Raw genomic sequence first — 22,483 nt, 5'->3', positions numbered from 1 at the left:
TACGTGTTGCAGGATTATGGAATGAGTCATCTACTGATGCTTTTTGTTATGTAATGTCATCAATTTGATCAAAATTGGACCCTAAAAATGAGACGTGACTTAAATCGTCCAGCTAATTTAATGTGACGATGTCTTTTTCACAAAAACTTGGCCAGTCTTACCTCATTAAAAAAAAAAGAAAAAAAAAGAAAAAAGGTAAATTAGTACATAAAAGAAAGATAAGGACATACAGAAACTCCGGTCGAGCCCTGCAACAAAGTTCTGAATTTAACTTCTGCCATCAGTCAAGGTACAATCTTGACGATCACCCACGATAAACCACATTAACATATTTCAGGTTATATTTCTAAAATCACTTTTCCTCACGTAATGTCCTAAATGTAATCTAAGTAGGCTCAGAATAATTCGGTTTTTGTGATCTTGCCGATGACCAAAACACCGTTCAAAACCGGGACCCTCAGTTCGGGAAACCTGGCTTTCAATAGCAGAACTGATTTAGAATATAGCTTGGCTCTTGTGAGCAGACGTCTCACAACAGTATGTGCACTGATTTAAGACTATTCAGGTAATATCTCAAGTGTAGCAGAACATGTAGCCTCATATCATCTAGTATGTTTGTATAGCTCCGCTGTGGCAACGCTTTGGATGGAGCTTCATTGTACCTTGTGACAGCACTTTCTCTGCTCGCAGTGACTGTTTTGTTGATTGCGACAATGATTATGATGATAAACTATGCATTTATTCCTGTGTGGGTGTTTTTTTTGTGTGTGATGTCACCATTAGCCCGCAACACTGTGATGTTGAGGATTGACTGTGATTTGGAGAATATTGTAAACTCTACTAAACAAATTTCATAATCATGCAGTACAGGGTTTAGACACTAGGTGGTGGTGTTGCACAGCAGTGACTTTTTCTAGCGTCGGGTCTGTATCCATAGTTCGTATTTTTCTCATTTCTTTCTACCATTTTCGTATTGTTCACTATCCTTTTTTTCTCCTCTCACATTTAACCATCTTTACTTTGTTTCTAAAATAGTAGTTGTGTATTTTTCCCGCTTTTTCTCACGTATTGTCCAGAATTGATGTATCTTTTCTTTTTTCCAACTTGTTTTCAACATTTCAATATTCCTGTATTCATCCTCTCACATGTTTCTTTTGATTTATTTTTCCAATATGTGCCTTTTACTTCTATTTTTCTCATTTGAGCATATCATTTTTATTCATTCTGATGATGATATATTTGGTCTTTTATTGTTCGTGCATTTTTTTTTCTCCCTATTTCAAGCCGTCGTAGCTTTGAAACGTCGCGTGTCGTTCCCATCGAATTACTGCTCGGTTACCATGGCAGCGGCTCTGCAGTTTCCCGGATGTAGTCTACCCCCACCCCTTCCTCCTCACCACCACCCCCCTGACGCTTCCAACATGGCGTCGGCAAAGTGAGACTTTGGGTTGATAGTTTACGGCTCTCATAAAGTCCTCCCGGGGCTCTCTTGCGCTCTTTGCGGCGCCACGGACGGTTCACCGGGGATCTCACGTGGTGAGTAAGCTCTCTTTTTTCATACTTATAAAGCGAAACTTCAGCGGCTTCTTGTGTTCGAGTTTTGAGTTGAGGGGGGGCGCTTTTCTCCTTTACCTGCTATCACTTGCTAACGTTAGCTTCTCCTCCTGCGAGGATACTTTTGCTCGCTCACTTTTTCCTACTTTATGCCTCGATATGATGTCACAAAAAGATTTTATTGCTGATGTTGTTATCTTCTGAAGCGGGTTTAGTGTTTTCAATCAAATCGACGAGACACTTCCTGGTGGAGTTGTTGGAAGCATCAGAGTTACAGCTGTTCAATTTCCAGCAAGGGCTAAAATCGAAGCTAAATGCTAAAATCTCTTCCTGCGTGTGTTGGGAGGATCGCACATTCCCGGGATACCTCGGATCCACGAGTGGGTCGTCACTCCCTACTATTTTGGCATGTTGGTCTAATGGTGCGGTTAAAAGTAAGCCTGTCGAAATTTTGAGGGACTAAGTTGGCCGGGCACTTTTCCGATTGTGAGGATGGTGACCTCAAGTGGGTAAAAATAACTTCAGCCCACATGGGCATTATAATCTCTTTATTATTTAATATTGACATTTTTTTTAATGATCTGATCAGTTTGATCGTTTTTTGGGGGTCGTATCTACGTGGTAACGGAGCAATGTTGTTGTGCTGTGTGAAAGCCACTGACATGGAATGATGGGGTGATAATTATCCCAGCAATTTGTCGCTTAAATGATTCTTTCAAGGATGAGCTAGCCTCACAAGCCCTTTTGCATTCCTTTGTCAAAAATATGATACCATTTTAGCTTTTATGCATCTCAGCGGATGAATTTGTGGGTTGGGTTCTTTGGATTTAGGGATCATCTCAGCAGGGAGGCTGAACCTGCTGGAAGTGTGTGTTGTGGTTAGTTTGAAATCATCTGACTCGCCGCTCGCGTTGAGGCAAACACAGCTGCTGAATGACCACAAGGGAGGAGCTGCCCTTTGCAGTGGCTGATGAAAACATCTCGGGCAAGAGTACAATTCTACTAAAAAGAAAAGTGGAGGACATTAAATTGCATACCGTATTTTCTGGACTATAAGGCGCACCGGACTATAAGGCGCACCATTAATGCACCATGTCAGATTTTTCATCCAAATCAAATCATTCTCCATTTTATCTTTATTTCGACTTCAGACGCAACAAATTACTTTATAATCACAAAATAATGATCCATAGTATTTTTGATTCATGATTCATAGTCTTCAGTGGGCTACTTATGATCGATTTCATGACACAATGCTTCGGGCCAGTTTAGATTTAGGAATTTGATCCACATATAACGCGCACTGGACTATAAGACGCACTGTCGGCTTTTGAGAACATTTTAAGTTTTTAGGTGCGCCTTATAGTCCGGAAAATACGGTACTTTCAATTAAACTCCAGGCACAGTCAGTCATCGTCTAAGCTAGTCATGTCTAACACCTGGTAGAGGAAAATTAGTTTTTCACATAATCTGTTAAATATATATTCTTTACATTTTTATTATTTCCGTGTAAGTTAACACATGTTTTGAACAATATTTGCTCTCATGGAAATTTAAATTGCGTGAGTAGAAATCTGAGATTTTATTTTTAGGCTTTCCCGGCTAACTTGATGTAAAGAGGTTTATCATGTTTCTAATCTGAGTGCACGCTGGCGCTTCCACGCCATTCGCAGAATTGTTTGAGGGGTGGCCCGCAGCGGCGGGGGAGGCATGAAGCGGCAAGTTAAGCTGATGAAATAAACACAGCAAAAATTCACTCAGCGCGTAAGCAGAACAAACACAGGGAGGGGCGGCCAGGTTTGTTGCCTTTGGAGGGCCGGATTTGGGGGTGGGTCTTCACCACAACGACCACAGGGCCCAATATCAACACCCCACCACGTTTGGGAACAGAGGGAAAAAAATACACAAAAGGTAAACAAAACCATTTGAGTGAGAGTGAACTAGCGGCGTCCTTATCAAGGGCGCTAAGCGTTCCCGCCGCATTCCTTTGTGTTGTTGTCAGTTTGTTCTCCTCCCAATGTTCACATATGCGAATAACATGAACAAATGATGTTTTAATGCCAATCCAAAAAAAAAAGGCAAGATAGGACGTGCTCTTCACAAACACACATAATTAGAAAATGTCCCGGTGGTGTTGAAGCAGCAGAGAACAGTAGTGGGAGTAAACAAGAGTTGCCTTTTTGTCTGTTTGAACCTTTTTTTTTTTTTTGGACCGGAATGTTCCGCATGGTTCTGACTGCGAATGGACACAGCATTGTTGTAACTAGAGCTGCTACAGTTAGTCTAAAAACTGCAACATTGAAAAGGGGGTTCCACGTGTAGAAATAAGTTGAACGTTTCCAAAGTGCGACCGCGTCCATTTTTTTAACAGCACACACGGAGAAGTTGTAGTAGTCTCAGTGTCGACCCGCATCTGGCTTTCATTGACCTACGAGAAAGTGTGCGGGAGGAGAGAAGTAGCGGAGAAATACGCGAGGATCATCAAAGAATCCGACAGGAATGCTACGAGTAGGAAGCGCAGTTGAAACAACGCAAAGTTTCCAAGTCGCGCTAATGGCACTGCTGGAGTCCACCAAGGCTCTGGTCTAAGCCCACTAGATTTGCCCACTGTATTAAGGCATTGACACGGAATGGCGGGGCCCACTTGACCCAGTATTTATCTGGATTTGAAGTTTGAATCAGTCCATTATGTTTGAAAGGTGTCTTTTGTAAGGATTGATGCGTCACGAATGTACTTCTGCTGTGTCATGTGATGGGCTGACGACAGCGGCGAGAGATGCGAAACTTCCTCATTGCACATTTTACCTTGTGAATTCTGTGTGTGTGTGTGTGTCTGTGTGTCATTGGCTGTCCCACATTCCACAACCCCGTCACTGGGATCTCACGGCCATTGGCCACGGCCCTCCGTGCTTTTGTTTGAAAGAAATCTCGTGATTGGCTGCCAACCTGTTTTGTCGTTTTCAAGTTCCTCATACGTGTGTTTTCAGTGTGTCACATTTGGTTATTTATTCGAAAGGTAATTGACTTGTGCTGGATTTGTTGGTGATAGCATGTACGTGCTAGTTTTCTCAAGCACCTGTTTAGCTGACCAAATTGACTCATCAATGGTTAACAAAAGCCACTAAACACACAGAGAGAAAGTCAAGGCCAGCAGAATACGATTATTCCTCTTTTTATTTTTTTAAAGGTATTTTTACAGTATCACCGCAGTAGACAAGTTGTCTAACTTTTGTCCCTACTGATATCTAACCAAGGGGAGCCGTTTGGACTTCCTGCCCTCGGGTTTGTTTACCTTTACGTGACATTTACCTGCTAGTCCACATTTGAAAGAATTGAAATCTCCTGCTTTGGGGGCTTTTCAACACACTTTTTAAAACATTTGGTCAGTCCTCCTTTTGTTTTCCCCCATTTTGAAAAGTTGGGAGGAGCTGAAAGGGAAAAACAAACTCTGCTTTATTTCGCTTATTTTATCCCCGATTCTGGTCTTGAGGGTTATCGCATCTTCTCTATTTCAAAGCGCGGGTGCACAAACACAATTTCACCAAGCGGACGTCCGGGTTTGAAAGTCAAGGCGTGTCTTTGTCCTCCATTGCGTTCGATCAAGGACAAGTGCGCCGAGTTGTTTACGTTGGCCTTATCAACCGAGGCGAGTGCAAGACTGGCATCCAGACGGCCCCGCTATGTAAGCTACGAAAAGCCTCCGACTGAAAATCACGGCAGATAGGGGTCGGATTCATAGACATCCATCCCATGTATAGAAGTGGAATGAGGTCACCGTGCTCCTCCGATGGTTTTCGATATCCTTTCTCACTGCTCGGCCAGGCGAACATGCGGCAGAGAGCGAAATGGCCGCCACTGTGTTTCTGGTTGACAATCCGTTGTGGATTTGCCCACCTAGACGTCATGGTTTCTCCCCCCCGCAGCGCTGATGCTCGGCTGTTTGCCGCCCCGGCCGCCGCCATGTTCACCAAGAAGAAAAAGTCGCGCATCCAGATCTCGGCGCCGTCCAACTTTGAGCACCGCGTGCACACCGACTTTGACGAGCAAGAGCAGAAGTTCGTGGGCCTGCCCCGCCAATGGCAGTCGCTCATCGAGGACACGGCCAAGAGGCCCAAGCCTTTCATCGACGCCACCGTCATCACGACCGTCGAGCCGCACAAGGTGGGACGAGCACCGCGGCTTCATCGAACAACATTTGTCACCCCGTAAATATGAAACCATCAAATATTCTGTATTTATTGAATTCTCTGTTTGTCTTCAGCCCATCGTGCGCGGCACTAAGCTGGGGGTGGATGGCTCACTGACTTGGCTTCTGGACGAGTTTGACACCATGTCGGTGACTCGCTCCAACTCATTGAGGCGGGGCAGCCCCCCCGTGCAGCCTCGCCAGGAGAACGGAGACCCCCACCAACGACAGCCCTCGCAATTCGACAGGTGAGACAAGTCAAAATGAACACAAATAGGGAAAATCACAATTGGATTGTTTTTCCAAATCCTTCTTCCCTACTGCCCACCCATGTACCAGACCAGTGGATCTCCAATCCACAAATTAAATAAACATGAAAGAAACTTTGGAGACCACTCCCGTGTTTTGTTTTATAGAGAGCGCTTGGGGTCAGACCCCCGCCACAATCTGCAGCCCCACCGAGGCTCTCAGCGAGAAGACGGGCCCCACGCTCGGCCTCAGCAGCAACCTCGAGGCCAAGAGCCGGGCTGGGTCCACAGGGACAGACCGGGTTCCGGTCCCCCGCCACCACCGCCGCACAGAGACCGACAGCATCGGGACCAGAACCAAGTTAGACCTTGCCTTATATGTATTCATTTTTCTGTTCATGAAGAATTATTCGTCATCCTTACACTTGCTGTCTTCAGGATCAGGTTGTCCGCCGCGATCCGCATGGTGAACACAGACCAAAGTCCAGCTACCAGGTGCGGGATGGCAGCCCTCAGTCCCCCCGGGAAAAGCGGCCTCTATCGGGGCCCAACATCCGCACGCCGAACCTGCCGGTGACCGACGGCGTGGCGAAGACCGCACAGCAGACGACGCGGCCGTTCAACACGTATCCTCGGGCGGAAAGCGACGGGGGGCGCAGCCCCACCGGACCGGTAAGCACGCTAGGAGAACATCCCAATGGACCTCCCCAATCCATTGCAGACGCGTTGGTGACCATGCTCGTCTTTGACCTCCTTCCAGCCGGTGCGCCCCAACGAGTCATCCCCTCAAAACGGCCCCTCCGTCCCTCTCCGAGGATCTTCCGGCTCTAAGCCTCCCGTCGGCCACCCTCACCACACCTCGTCGCATCCCAGCCTGACACCCGAAGCCGGCCAGCACCCGCACACCCCTCACCCCGGCGTGCCGGCCCCACGGCCGCCGGCCCCCTCCGGCCTTCCGCCGCCTCCCGACGCCCGTTCCCCGCAGAGAGAGCCGCAGAGGGTCTCCCATGAGCAGTTCCGGACGGCTCTGCAGATGGTGGTGGATCCCGGCGACCCCCGCACCTACTTGGATCACTACATTAAGATCGGAGAGGGCTCCACGGGCATCGTGTGCATCGCCACCGTCAAGACCACGGGAAAACTGGTAGCTGTGAAGAAAATGGACCTGAGGAAGCAGCAGCGCAGAGAGTTGCTCTTCAATGAGGTAACTGCTAACACGCTTACAGAGCATCTGGAAAGTATTCGCAGAGCTTTGCCTTGTCCACATCGTGTTCTGTTACAGCCTGATTGGAAAGTGGATTACATTCATTTTTTGCCTCAACACCTCAATGTGGCAATGACCTTCACCATCTTCTTCCATGTGTGGATTTAAGGTGGTGATCATGCGAGACTACCACCACGAGAACGTGGTGGAGATGTACAACAGCTACCTGGTGGGTGACGAGCTCTGGGTTGTGATGGAGTTCCTGGAGGGAGGCGCGCTCACGGACATTGTGACGCACACCAGGTGAGAGCCGAGGAACCCCTGCGAATTGGAAAGTAACACCTCAAGAGTCAGGTCAAGTCGGTTTCGGCCCATGTCACCTCAGAGGTTCTCTCGTGGCACTTTGCAGGATGAACGAGGAACAGATTGCCACCGTGTGCCTGTCCGTCTTGAAGGCCTTGTCGGTGCTGCACACGCAAGGCGTCATCCATCGCGACATCAAGAGCGACTCCATCCTGCTCACGCACGACGGCCGGGTACAAACATTCAAGTTGACTTCATGTGTCACCTGTAAGGCGGCTTGGGAAGAAAAAAAAAAGTGGCTGATGTTTTCTGTTCCGGTTGTCCAGGTGAAGCTGTCCGACTTCGGTTTCTGCGCTCAGGTGTCAAAGGAAGTGCAGCGCAGGAAATCTCTGGTGGGCACGCCGTACTGGATGGCGCCTGAGCTCATATCACGACTTCCTTACGGTCCCGAGGTACCATTCCAGCCTCCTTTTTTCACTCCCTGTCTGGACCTCCAGAGGACCATGTTTTGATCTCTCTTTGGGTCCCGCCTCTTTGTCCAGGTGGACATCTGGTCTCTGGGCATCATGGTCATTGAGATGGTGGACGGGGAGCCGCCGTACTTCAACGAGCCACCGCTCAAGGCCATGAAGATGATCCGAGACAACCTCCCGCCCAAACTCAAGAACCTGCACAAGGTAGAGTCGCTGATAAATACAAAAAGTCTAAGGGATGGCCAATTTGCCGCCGACCGAAAATGACACAACAATACGCGGACTTGTTTGTGCTGTTCAGGTGTCGCCGGTGTTGAAGGGCTTCTTGGACCGCATGTTGGTGCGCGACCCGTCCCAGCGCGCCTCCGCTAGTGAGCTCCTGAAACACAGCTTCCTGAGCAAGGCCGGCCCACCGTCCTGCATCGTGCCCCTCATGAGGCAGAACCGCTTGAGATGAGGACTACTTGTACATTTTGGGCTTTTCTACTGTGGGGGGGGGGGGGGGGGACTGCGTGCGTGCGTGCTTTCCTCTGGATACAAAGCAATAATTTGGGTTGAGTGACTGCGTGAGTGTTTGTGTGTGTTCACGACTCGAGCACGATTCTCACTGTTAATGAAAAGAACACGTACCGTAACCTGCCTAACCTGGAACTTTTATTATTATTATTTGGACCCGGCTTGGATTTTGAATGCTGACGGGGAGACACTGGTCCCGGGCCTGGCCCTGCCTGGACTTTTGACTACTGAAGGGTGCACACCAGCGGGGGGGAAAAAAAGAGCAGAACATGAAGTCAGAGGTAAACACTGGAGTTGATTTTGTTGCTTTTCTGCGTGTGCGTATGATGAGTGTCACTGTCATAAGGTCTTGAGTTGATTTTTAAATGTTTATGATAATTTGATGTGATGATCATGGTGGTGATGATGAGGATAATGATGATGATTTTTCAAGCACTGTCAACACTAGAAGCTGCACACACACACACGTGCCACAACATGACTGCAATATGAGTTTGACACAATTAATTCAAACATGCAGCCACACACACACACACGTACATACTGACAGACAGATTGTCATGTTGTGGCTGATGTGTACATACAGTTTTTTAATTAACTTTTTAGCTCACACTAGTTTTTTACAAAAGGAAATAGATGACGCTGATATTTGATACAGCGATGAGGATTTATGACAACTTTACAAGCGGTGCTTCCTTTTCCCTCCCTGCCGTGAACGACGAACCTAATTTGATACCAAACAAACATGGCTTTAGCGCGTAGCACAGAACATATATGTTGTTATTTTTATACATGGAAATGTGCTTATCATGTAGCAGAGCTAGCTGGTACGTCCCTGGTCCGCTCCCAAGCAGCAGGGGGCAGCAGGGGGCAGCGTGCACACCTATCCTTGCTTTGTTTCGTCTTGATTCATGTGTACTGTGTAGATTTGACCTCCAAAACACTAACCACTCAGAGAGCCTGAAATTATTATTATTATTGTTTTTTTGTAGTTTGACACTTCGTGAGTGAAGCGACAATCAGGTGCACTTGAAATTGGTAACGCTAAAAACAAAGAAGCCACTCTTTTGAGCCGAAACCTCACTCAAGAGCCCAAATTTTGAATGTGTATCCAAGTTGTGTCATTAACATATGTACACTATATCTGCAAAATATTAGTATAAATCTCGAATGCACCAAAATTAAAGTACCACCCTTCTGCACAAATGTGTGGAAAAGTCATGCTTTTCTGTTCCATTAAAACAAGTATTGACAAAAAAAAAGCCTTGGTGAGGACTCGGAGGTAATGAGATGCTCAGTAACGGCAAGCTAGCATGTCGCGGAAAGAGGCTAGCTAACGCTGGCAACTACAACTAGTTGAAATGTTAGACCATTATTGTTTGTAAAATAATTCCTGCTTTCATTTTTTTGTGTTTTATGAGTTACTAAATGATTTTCATAAAGCAGAACGAAATGACTAGACCAGCTAACTCCTGATGACAATGTTTTACATCAAGATCCAAGACACTAAGACGCATAACATTCCTTGCACCTTAAAAGTGTTTTCTTGGCTTTTTGTGCAACAAGATGGCGTCTAAGAAGTAGAACATAGTTACAATGCTATTCAATGCTGCTGTGCTAGCATCACAGAAAATGGCCAGCCAACACTGCCGACTAGCTAGTTTTGTGCCATTTTAAACTTCTTTGCGTGTAGAAAATGTTTTTGAGCTGCAAGGTGGCATCCCAAAAGGCTAGCTAACACTGGCGACTGCAGCTAGCTAGTTTTACACATTCCTCACATGTTAAAAAAGTTTTCCCTTGTACTGTGTGCCAAGTTGGAGTCTGAACAAGTAGAACATGCTGACTACTTTTGACAAGTGACTAGGCTAGTTTTACGTCACGTTGTACAATATGACATGCATGGGGAAATCCCTTGAAAGTTGACAAAATTTTCCTTGGGGTTTTTGAGTCTAAGAAGCAGGGCATAACTTTGTACTGCGACCGACTATTCATTAATTCTCTCTCCAGATCTTGTTCCCAAATGTTTTTCTTCCATTGCCATCGTCTCTACAGCCGTTGTTGGTTTGAGTGCCTTCTTTGCCTCGCGTGGACGCTTTGACGTCATCGCTGGCTAAATGATGGGTATTTCAGTGTAAATAGAGCAAAAGTTCCATTCTGGTAGCTGATGACATCATCAGCGCCTGCCTGTGTTGTCACTGGGATTTGCGACAAAATAAAAAACACTTTGCTTTTGAAATATGTTTTATTATTTTGGGAAAAATATCTCTGTCAGTAAACCGTCAGTTTCTCTCTCTATTTTTCTGTCCATTCACTCATTCATCTATCTGTCTGCCCATCTCCTTTCCCAAAATGAGTAGTTTATATGCCAAGCTTATACATAGCACTTTTAGTCCCACAACGGAAACAACAAAAAACCACACGGAAGACACCCAACTGATGAGGAAAAAGACTCACTAAAACATTTGAAAACAAAGTCCTGTTGCCTTTACTTTGTATACCATTAGAGTAAAAACTACAACAAAATATTAGTTTGGGTAAATATGTATATGCCGTTATTACAGAACCTTCAATAATTGTCTAAAATTAAATAATTGTTTATAAATGTGCTTCTGTTTTAGTAAATATTGTGGTTTAATCGTGTTATGATTTAGGGAAGTGTAGAGAGCACGTGATCTAATCGATGACGTCATTCTGCGCCTTGCATTACAAAAGCTCATTTAAAAAAAAAAAAATATTGACAGGCTTTGATTTTCAAACAAAGCCGTTTGCTGCCTCCAGGTGGTCACTTGACGTCCTGCAACAGGGGTGGTCTGATCCGGTAATTAAGACTGAACAATTCAATAAGGTTTGTTTGCAGATATTAATGAATGTGATACTAAAAACATGCACCATGTTTAATAATTTGTTGTAATTTTGCTTGCCCATTAAGGCAACTCGTGTGAATTATTAACTGATGACGTTTTTCGATTGGTCTACTCAACACTTCCGGTGTTGGTAATTGTACCTTGGTCACATGACACGGTGTGCTTCAACGATTGAACACGAGAAGGCTCTTGTTGCCATGGAAACAGCAGCACTGTTGCACGAGGCAGATGGAGGTGAGGAGGTCTCATCAAGTTAACGGAAAGTACTTCAGAACAACATTTTTGCTTTTCAAATTAAAATTGAATATGAACGTAAAATCTGAAAAACTATGGAATGGGTCAGGATTAAGGTTTCAAATGATTATTTCGGGCCTTATTTGGAGCTTCAGTCAAGTTTCAGAACATGGTTGAGGTTAGAAATCATAGTTGTGGATTAGGAAATCAATGGGTTGGGTTTGAAATAAATTTTCAACCCAGGGTTTTAAAGTAGGGTTTCAAGAAATGATAAGTAGGGCTCCAAACCTGTTTTTTTTATAAAACAATAAAAACATCAGGGTGCGTGTATCCGATTCTGAAATATACAAAGGCTGTTCTTTTGTCATTACTTTGAAAGTGCCCCCGCGGAAGTGCATATCTACGTGTCAATTTAACTTGGAGTCAGTCGGAGAGGTAGGCGCGAGAAGGCGGCAGCAGGTAAAGGTGCGAAGGAGAAGGAAGGAGAAAGACAAAAGACAGGATGGACGGAAGAAGGGGATCGGACAAGAGGAAGATGATGTCTTCGTGCGGGAGCTTGTACGACAGCAACAGCCTGCTCATGCAGTACTGCAACAACGGTTAGCGCGCACACACACAAACACACACACACACACACACACAGAATCACAATATACAACGGTCTATGTTCACCACGTTTGTGGCCAATTATTTAAGATTTCACACACTCAAATTGTCATCAAATGCCCCAGAATATATGCAAAATATCAATTAAATTGAAAATAAAGACGCCTAAAATGCTCAGTTTGATCGCAAATATCACTAGAATGAAACGTGTAATTTTCAATTATATTTTGCGACAATTATTCCATGTTTAGACAATATATTCATGTCAATCAATTCACAATCCCCTCAGATGATTTAAATGTGTTGGTCCCTGTTGATATTTGGACATTTTGGTGTCGTGAGTGTCAACAAATCAGGAAACATTTTTCTGATGCGGTGAAATTGTTTTAGAATTAATTTGTCTGTATTTTTACTTCCTCAATCAACTAGTATTTATAAAAAAACGGCTGTGGGAGTATGCTTGCCGAAGCAACAGGTGGCGCTGGAGACCAGAATTGTCAGGCCCTTTTAATAATCAAACAAGAGGAAGAAAATAATACAAAAAATACATGTGTTTTTTGTGTTTAATGTTATATTTAGGCCTTTTTTTGTTTGCCCTATTGCCCTTTTGAGTGTTACATTCAAGGCTCTTTGTTGCTTTAAAAATTACATTCACCATATTTTGACCATTAATTCAAGAAATTTCATTTCGGTTGACACAGAATCAAGTTTTGGAAAAGACGTGTTAGTGTACCTAATGAACCGGCCACTGAGATCAGACATCTTCCTCTTTGGAGGTTTGTTGTATACGACAGCGCCACCTGCTGATTGTTCACTCTCATGCAGTCGTGTGTGTGTGTGTGTTGATGATCTTGTGCACTTTGCAGCATCTCTTCCTAGTGGTGCTTGATTTTATTGATTCTTGCGTGTGTGTGTGCATGTAAGGAAGCGATAGGGTGATGGAAGCAGGAAGTGGGCGCGGTTTCAACGAATCGTCCTGCAGGGGTGTGAGTGCAGGCGGCTGGGGTTTTGGGTGATGGAGGAGCACAAGGTTGGTGGTGGGGGGCTAGGGTCTGGGTGGAGGAAGAGACTGGGGGAGGGGTTTGTGCTAAGTGGACGCCGCGCCTGCCTGATAGTTGCTCTGCGGAGTCTTTAATGGACAGCAGCCAGCAAACCAGCAAGATGGCAGGTAGGCCGGACCTACTCCATCATCATCATCATCATCAATGTCTCCCCCATTTTCCATCCTCTTTGAGCTTCCTGACAATGATCATGGGACTTTTTCTCACCTTGCCACCTCACCCTGGTGCTATCCGTGGCGCCGGATGAATAGCAAGCAGATATTACATGTGTGTGTGTGTTTTCAAGGTTATAAAGCTCAGGCCAACCTCTTTTGTGGCACGGATTCAGCTACACTGTGTCCTTTTGCTATATCGAGACCCGTGGATTGCGCCCCTATATTATGTTACAGATTTTTTTAGGAATTGATTTGACGGGTTTTTATCGGATACAGGCGAGTTGCAATTCAGCGTAGTGTAACTTCACCACATATGGCACATGTACTTTCCCCATGACTTAATATTAATAATAATAATACATTGATATTACTTTATATTAATCTTAATGAATTTATTATTTTAGAAAAAATAAGAAAAACTTGAACAAGAAATCTAGGAGCACTAGCAATTACTATTTTCCAATGTCCTTTTTGCATATGAGGTGTAAAACGGCCTCGTATCAAGTGAGTTGGAAAGGATGTGCGTGTTTAAAGCAACAATAGCAGCAATTGTGTTAAGATGTTTTGAATACTGTAGACCGGTTCATTGTTCAGACGTTCACTATCTTGATCTGGTTTAAGCAAATTACTTCCTGTCTACTTTACCAGTGACGGCATGGGACCAGATGAGTAGATTTAGGTGGTAGGGTTGATGGGTAGTCTTATTGTTAAATTGTAATACGAAGACGCTGAATTATTAAACATGATCAGGTTTCCCGTAAGCTCTTAATGTTCCTTTACCTCCTAACACATTCACAAACCAAGTGAGTAAACCCAAAAAAATACCAAGGAAGTCTTGACAATTAATTGGGCCTTCTCAATTTTTAAAACAATGTGCTCCTCCGTGCAGATGACACCATGTCGGCAGCCAGCAACATGGAGATGGAGGACCGCGTGTCCCACCTCGAGCAGCGGCTTCAGCTTCAGGAGGACGACATCCAGCTCCTGAAAGCGGCTCTGGCCGACGCCCTGCGCCGTCTCGGCTGCTGCGAGGAGAAGAGTCTGGCCTCGCAGCCGGGAGGTGTCCACGCCACCGGGAGGCGGTCTCTGCCCGGCACGGCCCCGCCCGCCAAGGGTGAGTACGGTTGTGAGAGTGGCTACAGCTAATTAGCTTCTCCGCAGATGCTCGTTTGTGCACGAATTGCATGATGCAGTGACAGCAGTGACAGCCACACATTTATTGGAGTAAAATCATTTTCAGTTCGTCAGCTACTTCAGGCTCTTCCTTCCAAGCCCCTGAGCAACGGATACGTACAACACAAACGCCTTCTCTCATCACCGTCCTCGCCCAAGAAGGACGTGCTGAACTCCATCAAGCGGTAGCTAATATTAGAACATGGATCCATGTGTACATAGATTGATTTCTATACTATAATGCCACGTGTCTGTCCAGGAAGAGCATGTCGACAGAGCGCCTCACGCTGGCCAGGAGGGAAGTGGCAGCGGCCGAGAGTAGAAGTCGAACAACTTCATCCAGTAGTTCTACAGGCGGAAAAAGGTGAATCGCACTCTACAATTTACCTACGAGCATTTTAAAACCGTTTAATGTGTATATATATATTTTTTTTAATCATATTTATGCTAATCAATCCATCCATGGGAATCTTTGCTGTACAGTATATATAGCATTTTCCTCTCGCTTAGAATGATGGAGACGAGCGGGCGTGTGAGAAATTGCACCGCAGCATGACACAACAGTTTTTCATGCGATTCTCTTGTGAAGAGTCGATATGTCCCAGCAACAGCGAACGCAGCACGTTCGCTGACTTTCGCCTCACTATCGATTGACAGATCAATGAATTATAATCAATCATGACAAGATGTTCCAAATATTAGGAACAGCCAATATGATGGAGTTGTATATTTTTAACAACAATTAGTCATGAAAAGCGAACGTGAGACGAGAACGAGATGGTGCAGTGCTCCTCGTTTCAGCCGCTGATAGCATCTTATTTCTCCATTGGAAAAGGGGGCGGGGCGATGGGCGGGGTTGGCAAGTTCAGAAACTGACTTCTGATTGGTCGAGAGCCGAATATGAGTTGGCAGGTTTAATGAGGAAGTGAAAAAGTGTTGCTGAGCACCGCAAACACACACACACACACACACACGCAAGCAACGCGCAGTAACGCGCAGTAACGGTCACGTTTTGTCGTAGCGGACGCAAGCAGCCATGAAGAAATCAAGCAGGTACAACTTTGTAAGGTTTTATAACTTCCGATCGATTATGTAATCATCGTGCAGCTTGTCAATGCTACGTTGGACGTTTTTAGTGAGAGATGTTGCGTTCAAGTTCATATTTATCAAGTGTAATTTGAACTTTCAACGACTGAATATCGAGCCGGGGGTGGAGGGAGACAACGCACAGGATTAGGTTTTTTTTTTGTTGCAAAGTTGTTTCAAGTTTTATTGTGTATATGTGTGCATTATTCATACACATTGTGACTTTATTTATTGACTGGAGCCAATGCTGGAAGGCGTCCGTCTGGACGCGCACAAGCGCGACTGAATAAGCGTCTCCTTGTGTTGCGTTCAAGTGCTCCTCTCATGTGTTTGGTAATAATTTATGCAGGAAAAACGGATTAAGTATCTTAAATATGAGCGTTGCAGGCACACGAGAAGGGATTGAGTTGTGTTAGTTTTGCCGCAGTGTTTTGTTGTTTAAATGTGATTACATCATGCGCACGCGCGTGCACTCAGACGCGCGCAAAAAAAAAAATCCAATGGAGTGCAGTTTGTGGTTCTTGCGAGTCCATTAGAAGCAAAGTAACAGCGCATTAACATTTCCCATATGGCCGACAATGAAAAACATTAAGTCAGTCACACCCTTCAAATCGGAAAAAAAAAAGAGGAAAATCTTCAAATTTCCTGCACATGTAAAAACTGGTTGGAGCCAGAATGAGAACAAACATTAATAAACAACTGACGCAGGGCACACAACTTAAGCTTTAATCAATTTAATGTGTTTAGTGCAAGCTCGGCACCAACTACACACTAATTGTGTGAATGCAACACCTATCTCTTAAAAGACGAGTGTGTGTGTGTGTGTGTGTGTGCGTGTGGGGGGAAGTCTAAAGAAAGGATTATGTTATTATTATGATGATGATAAGCAGCACCACACATGACTGAATCGTGAACGCACGCATCCGTGGGCGACCTCTGACTGGTTCTGATAAGTGCTCATCAAATTGGTGCCCGTGTTTGTCCCAACCATTTGGCTGTGGTTAAATTCCCACCATGCACTGCGTTGGCTACAAATGGGACACGCACACACGCGTTATTGGAGACAAAACACCTCTTTGTGTGTTTGATGAGCCTCTCAGCCTTTTTTTTTTTTTTTTTGCCTGGCATCAAATCAGCGTTTCCGTGGAAACCGCCAGAAAAAGTCGAACTCTCCAGACACGGAACAGAAAAACAAGATTGTCCGTGAATTTGAGGCTAATATGCTAAAGGCTAAAAGGAACTTTTGGTCAACATGCTAAAACTGCATTTAAACTGTTGGATAACTTGAGGCTAACCTCTTGCTAACAAACATTCTGATTGGAGAATTGGGTCTAACATGCTAAAACATGTTTGGCTAACATCTAACTAACCCTAACATGCTTTTTCTTCCCTCAATTTCAGTAAATCCAAAGAATGCGCATATAATGCAGGTAAGAGGCCTTCCGTCACGCAAAGGATCATGGGGCATAGGAATAAACCGGACTTTTAAAATTGTTTAATCATCCCGTCCTCTCTCCCTCCATCAGAGGACGGCTACGTGAGGATGTTCCTGCGCGGCCGTCCTGTCACCATGCATGTGCCCGACCAGCTAAGAGAGAGCTACAGCTTGGACCACAAGGTGGCGCTACCCGAGCACAAGCTCAAACTGGAGTGGGTGTATCCTTCAACGAAAATGCTCCGACCTCTTTTCCTCTTAGCAGCTATTAAAAAAAACTTAATGCTAAGCTATGCTATCCTGGGGCTATTTTCATAACCAATCATTTTAGAGTGTCGTGGGTGTGTACTTTCCACATCAAGTGACACACAATTTCCTGTGGGTATTCTACATTATGTTTATTTTCCGTGATGGCGCGGCTACAGCTACGGCTACCGTGGGCGCGATTGTCGCTCCAATTTGTACCTTCTGCCTACTGGGGAGATTGTCTATTTCAACGCCTCCGTGGTGGTCCTGTACAATACCGACGAACAGCAGCAGAGACACTACTTGGGGCACAATGACGATGTCAAGTGGTGAGATGCTACAAATTCATCTCTTGACAGCCGGACAAATTACGAGCTAAACTAGTATATATTTAAAATGTATAATATGGAAAACCGTAAAATGCTAAACATACTAGAGGCTAACCTGATGTACTGCATATCAGACTAAAAAAATTCAAATAAAACACGTTTGGCTAACATGCACGATGGGCTGATGCAAACTTTATCTTCTCAGCTTGAGTGTGCATCCTGACATGGTTACCATAGCAACGGGACAAGTGGCAGGAAATACTAAAGACGGAAAGGTACTTAACACTAACGCTCACTAGCATGCTAGATGCTAAACCTGTGAACGACATGCTACGTGCTACTATAAAGAAATACTTGTGTGCATGTTCAGCTGCTACCGCCCCACGTCCGGGTGTGGGACTCGGTAAGCCTGAACACTCTTCACGTGCTGGGTCTTGGTGTCTTCGACCGAGCGGTCACCTGTGTGTCATTCTCCAAATCAGTAAGTCCCACCAACTCGACTTCAGCTTTCCATTTGGTCAAAGTTTCAAAGTGTGACTTCAACCCTGTAGAACGGTGGCAGCTTCCTGTGTGCTGTCGACGATGCCAACGACCACATCCTGTCTGTGTGGAACTGGCAGAAGGAGAAGCAACTAGCTGACGTCAAGGTTAGCGTCCCAAGTCCACCTCGATGTTGCTTTTTTGGAACGCTAAAGGCATCCTGACATCTTCGCAGTGCTCTAACGACTCGGTGCTAGCGGCCGTCTTCCACCCGATGGACGCTAACCTGATAGTCACCTGCGGAAAATCACACATCAACTTCTGGAGCTTGGAGGGAAACACCCTGGCTAAGAAACAAGGACTCTTTGAGGTGATCACTACAACATCACTCTCTTTCTTAATGTTATGTTTTTCTAAAACACAAATAAAATGATGTATCTATAAATAGTGGGATTAGTACTAAGCCTTGAGGTACTCCATGTCGCTCCATTTGTTTTCCACCGTAGAAACATGAGAAACCCAAATATGTGTTGTGCGTGGCGTTTGCCGAGAACGGAGATGCCATCACCGGAGACTCCAGTGGAAACATCTACGTTTGGGCCAAAGGTACACCGCATTTGTATACCATAAATACAGAAAGTGTAGCGAGCGTGTGGCAAGTTGTGATGAGTCGTCTTGGGCCGGACAAACAGGTGGGAATCGGATCAGCCAGGTCTTGCCGGGTGCCCACGAAGGCGGTATCTTCTCCATCTGTGTCCTGAAAGACGGCACCATGGTGTCTGGAGGAGGGAAGGACCGCAAGGTGGCGCTGTGGGACCGGGACTATCGCAAGCAGGCGGACATGGAGGTCAGAATGAGTTTAGGATTACATTATAGCGGTATACGTCGATACTGAATATAAATGAACCGCTTTTTACAGGTGGGTGACCCGTTCGGTCCAGTTCGGGCCATTACAGAAGGCAAAGGAGGGGAACTCTTCATCGGGACCACCAAGAACGCAATTCTCAAAGCGGCCTTCCCTGACACACTGACACCCGTTGTACAGGTAAATTTAACACTGTTAGAATAAAATATGCTAAATTGCACATTTGGATATAATTGCAGCAGCTAAGATGCTAAATACAAAGATGCTAATTTGACTAGCATGAGCTAACCTGCTAAACTGGCTGACATGCTAACTGACTGTGGGATGTACGTACCCCTGGGATTGTGCTCATTCTCAGGGTCACACGGACGAGCTTTGGGGTCTGGCCGTGCATTCGAATCTGGATCAGTTTGCCACCTGCTGTCAGGATAAACAAGTTCACCTGTGGGACACAAACACCCACCAGCCCATCTGGACCAAGAGCATTGAGGTCATTTAAAAAGCAAAACGTTGATAGCATTAACAAGATGTTCCAAATGTCTCCTCAATGTCACAAAGTTTGCGTTTGTAGGATCCTGCAAGGTGTGCATGTTTTCATCCCAACGGTGAAGTTCTGGCTGTCGGCACCATGACTGGAAGGTATGTGAGCTTAATATTTTTTTGTTGCAAATGTGTGTTTCCCCTCTTAATCTGTGTGTGTGTTTCAGATGGTTAGTGTTGGACACAGACACTCGTGATCTTGTGTCTATGCACACAGATGGCAATGAGATCATTTCCAACGTCAAATATTCTCCAGGTAAACCCCCCGATTTTGTTAGCATTTGATGCTAACTTGACCACAATGCCTTTTGTGTCAGACGGCAACTTCCTGGCGGTGTCCTCCCACGACAACTTTGTTTACATCTACGCCGTGACAGAGAACGGACGCAAGTACAACCGCACAGGAAAATGTACTGTGAGTATCAAAAAAAATAAATAATCTGCCTAGCAACAATGAGCAAACACAGCATGTTATCAGAAAATATTTTTCACGTGGTCTTACGGGCAGAAATTTGGCAAGCAAATGTTTCGAAGACGTTTTGGTTTTCAGGGCAAATTCCAGGGGGTGCCAGTGTCATTTATTTCAACTCGTAATGATTATTATTCTAATTTGCGTTTATGTACGCGTTCCTCAGGGTCACTCCAGCTTCGTGACGCATGTGGACTGGTCCTCTGACAGTCACTACCTGGTCACCAACTCAGGAGACTATGAGATCCTCTTTTGTGAGTGCTCTCTTCCCGTTCTTGTGTTTGTGCGTACATGAATACATAGTAAAGGTGTTGCGTGTTCCAGGGGAGGCACCCAGCGGCAAACACGTGACCAACATGGACGCCGTACGAAACCTCACGTGGGCTACATCCACCTGCACGCTGAGCTTCAACACTTTTGGTAGGTTTGGCCATTTCCAGGTTCCAGTTTTGTGGTCCCGCTATGAAGTTGATACCTTTTTATTTTATTGATTGTATCCTTTTGTAATACCACTGTCATCCGCTAGGTGGCAGGATATTTGTTTTTATTTATTTCAAGGCTAGTCTGCTGTTTTTCTTGAGAATGATTAAATGTCATATGCTGTAATCCTGCTTTTTATGCCTACATTTTTTTTTTATATGGTTTTACAGGAATTTGGCCAGACGGTGCAGATGGCACAGACGTCAACGGCGTGTGCCGATCACACGACGACTCCCTGCTGGCCTCGGCTGACGATTTTGGCAAAGTGCATTTGCTGTCGTACCCGTGCTCCCAACCCAGGGTGAGTTGCCTCCCTCCTCTCGTTTGCCGTGCTAACTTGCTATGCTAACATCCGTTTGGGTTTATTTATGGTACTTTGTTGAACCTTTGTTATTTAAATATTCTAGGCGCCAGGCCACGAATATGGTGGCCACAGCAGTCACGTGACCAGCGTAGCTTTCCTGCACGATGACAGCCGCCTCATCTCCACCGGAGGAAAGGACGCCAGCATCCTCCAGTGGTTGGTCGCTTAGGTAATTCCTGCTTTTGGTGACCTCCTGTCCACTGGAGGGCAGCACCATCTTTTTCCCCTTACGTGCCTGCACGTTAATACACGCGTACGCTGGATGAAATGAATGTTTATTATGGTGCATAAATTTCTAGTTAGTGTTCAAAAGAGCAGCAGGATGTTACATGTAACAAAAAAAAAAAAGTATCGTTTGCGCGCAAACTGCCTGTATCCTAAATGTGGGCTTTGTTTCGTTATCACTGTGAAGAGCTGAAGATGAATTGCTGGCTGTGCTGGGCTCCTTTTGAAACAGTGTAGATGCAAAAACCGCTAACGCTAAAAAATGTGGCGCAAGCTCGACCTCGCAGATGTCACATACACAGTTGTGAATGTAAACAACAAAAACAGCATCCTGTCCCTTTAAGAGTGGCCCGGCTGCCTTGTATCTCGGCTCCACGGCAATATGCTTCTCCTCCTCTTCCTTCCCTTTCGCTTACTAAGATGGTGAGCTTCACCGCTTTCTCCTCTATTCCTTCTCCTTCACCACCTTTCCCTTTTTTCCTCCATCACCACTCTTCTCTTCCTCCCGCTCGAACTCGTCCCTCAGGTCCAATGATGATTTCTGACCTGTTCATATAAGTGCATAATGTGCACCAGGTGGCGCTACAGTGCAACTAGTGCATGAGGGAGTTGCTTCTAAAGCGGTCGATAGATTTACAAAATGCACTATATACAAATTATACAAATACATATATGTGTAATGCGGTGTATCCGAGTGGCTGTGCTATTTTAATATCGAAGCATTTAATATATTTAATAGGATATGTCTGATGTGGGCATGTCGCTTCTAGTGGTTGACGGGCAGCTTAACTGTGTTTGTGTGGCCTTTTTATTTGTTAATAAAGTTTTTAACCAATTATGGCATTTTTTCTTTCGTTTGTGTAATCATCAGGAATAAAGAAAATTATTGATCGCGGTGTTTTAATATTTCCCTGCTTTGAGCAAATGAATGAGAATGGTAATGCAGTTCTGTAATGTAACGCTAGAGGGGGCAGTTTCATTGAGTAAACAACGTTTGAGTGTGTCCGAGTGAACCAAGCTGTGGCCCTCACTCGTGCATAAGCATGACTCGCAAACACAATCGTTCATATTGCCATGTGATGAATAAACACAGAGATCTATCCAGTTTCAACCGAATAGCAGCACTAGCAATCCTAAAATGGCACAAGCGGTGTAGAGTCGTAGCAGGATTTATTCGTAAATTAAGATTTGAAGTCAAAGCGGTGATAAACTCGGCTGTCAACCAAAAATGTAAATAATTCTGTATCATTTGTTTTCAGCTGCCTCATGTTAAGATGAGTTTAGTGTGAAAGAATTACTCTCACCAACGAGCAAGAAATTCCCGGATGCAGTTGTTGCTGCTTTTGTGTCTCAATACTTTTGTTGACTGTGTGTTTATGTGACAATA

The 22,483-nt window shown here is 45.0% G+C and overlaps 2 protein-coding genes across 3 annotated transcripts; both read left to right on the top strand.

The window, feature by feature from the left end:
* The first annotated feature begins 1,377 nt into the window (after positions 1-1,377).
* Positions 1,378-10,720, top strand: pak4 (p21 protein (Cdc42/Rac)-activated kinase 4). The gene is made up of 11 exons (XM_061280293.1): positions 1,378-1,536; positions 5,478-5,715; positions 5,816-5,988; positions 6,157-6,349; positions 6,427-6,660; positions 6,749-7,192; positions 7,362-7,495; positions 7,602-7,728; positions 7,822-7,947; positions 8,038-8,172; positions 8,270-10,720. The coding sequence occupies exons 2-11, from the start codon at positions 5,515-5,517 to the stop codon at positions 8,423-8,425; spliced, it is 1,923 nt and encodes a 640-aa protein (XP_061136277.1). The 5' UTR covers positions 1,378-1,536; positions 5,478-5,514; the 3' UTR covers positions 8,426-10,720.
* eml2 (EMAP like 2) lies at positions 8,627-21,932 on the top strand. 2 transcript variants are annotated; one of them, XM_061280291.1, is made up of 25 exons: positions 8,627-8,765; positions 11,263-11,329; positions 11,534-11,582; positions 11,962-12,181; positions 14,294-14,518; positions 14,645-14,762; positions 14,837-14,941; positions 17,065-17,093; positions 17,190-17,319; positions 17,524-17,673; positions 17,879-17,948; positions 18,044-18,154; positions 18,225-18,320; positions 18,389-18,523; positions 18,660-18,759; positions 18,846-19,000; positions 19,073-19,198; positions 19,377-19,508; positions 19,590-19,657; positions 19,726-19,814; positions 19,876-19,973; positions 20,194-20,281; positions 20,352-20,447; positions 20,678-20,808; positions 20,915-21,932. In XM_061280291.1, the coding sequence occupies exons 4-25, from the start codon at positions 12,085-12,087 to the stop codon at positions 21,038-21,040; spliced, it is 2,475 nt and encodes an 824-aa protein (XP_061136275.1). In that variant the 5' UTR covers positions 8,627-8,765; positions 11,263-11,329; positions 11,534-11,582; positions 11,962-12,084; the 3' UTR covers positions 21,041-21,932. The 2 variants fall into 2 exon arrangements, with proteins under 2 accessions (XP_061136275.1, XP_061136276.1); XM_061280292.1 differs by lacking the exons at positions 8,627-8,765; positions 11,263-11,329; positions 11,534-11,582; ... (2 more) ...; positions 14,645-14,762; positions 14,837-14,941 and adding an exon at positions 15,499-15,630.
* The last annotated feature ends 551 nt before the right edge of the window (positions 21,933-22,483 follow it).

This window comes from Syngnathus typhle, linkage group LG6, assembly GCF_033458585.1.
Source record: "Syngnathus typhle isolate RoL2023-S1 ecotype Sweden linkage group LG6, RoL_Styp_1.0, whole genome shotgun sequence".
In the NCBI taxonomy this organism is placed as follows: Eukaryota; Metazoa; Chordata; class Actinopteri; order Syngnathiformes; family Syngnathidae; genus Syngnathus; species Syngnathus typhle.
Note: the sequence above shows the minus strand (reverse complement) of the source record. Positions and strands in the feature narration are given on the sequence as shown.

Coding starts and splice junctions, on each gene's coding strand:
- pak4 (XM_061280293.1), top strand. CDS start 5,515: ATGTTCACCAAGAAGAAAAAGTCGCGCATCCAGATCTCGGCGCCGTCC. Junction 5,989..6,156: donor CAGCCCTCGCAATTCGACAG/GTGAGACAAGTC, acceptor TTTGTTTTATAG/AGAGCGCTTGGGGTCAGACC. Junction 7,496..7,601: donor GACATTGTGACGCACACCAG/GTGAGAGCCGAG, acceptor GGCACTTTGCAG/GATGAACGAGGAACAGATTG.
- eml2 (XM_061280291.1), top strand. CDS start 12,085: ATGGACGGAAGAAGGGGATCGGACAAGAGGAAGATGATGTCTTCGTGC. Junction 17,320..17,523: donor AAGCTCAAACTGGAGTGGGT/GTATCCTTCAAC, acceptor GCGCGGCTACAG/CTACGGCTACCGTGGGCGCG. Junction 20,282..20,351: donor AGACTATGAGATCCTCTTTT/GTGAGTGCTCTC, acceptor TGCGTGTTCCAG/GGGAGGCACCCAGCGGCAAA.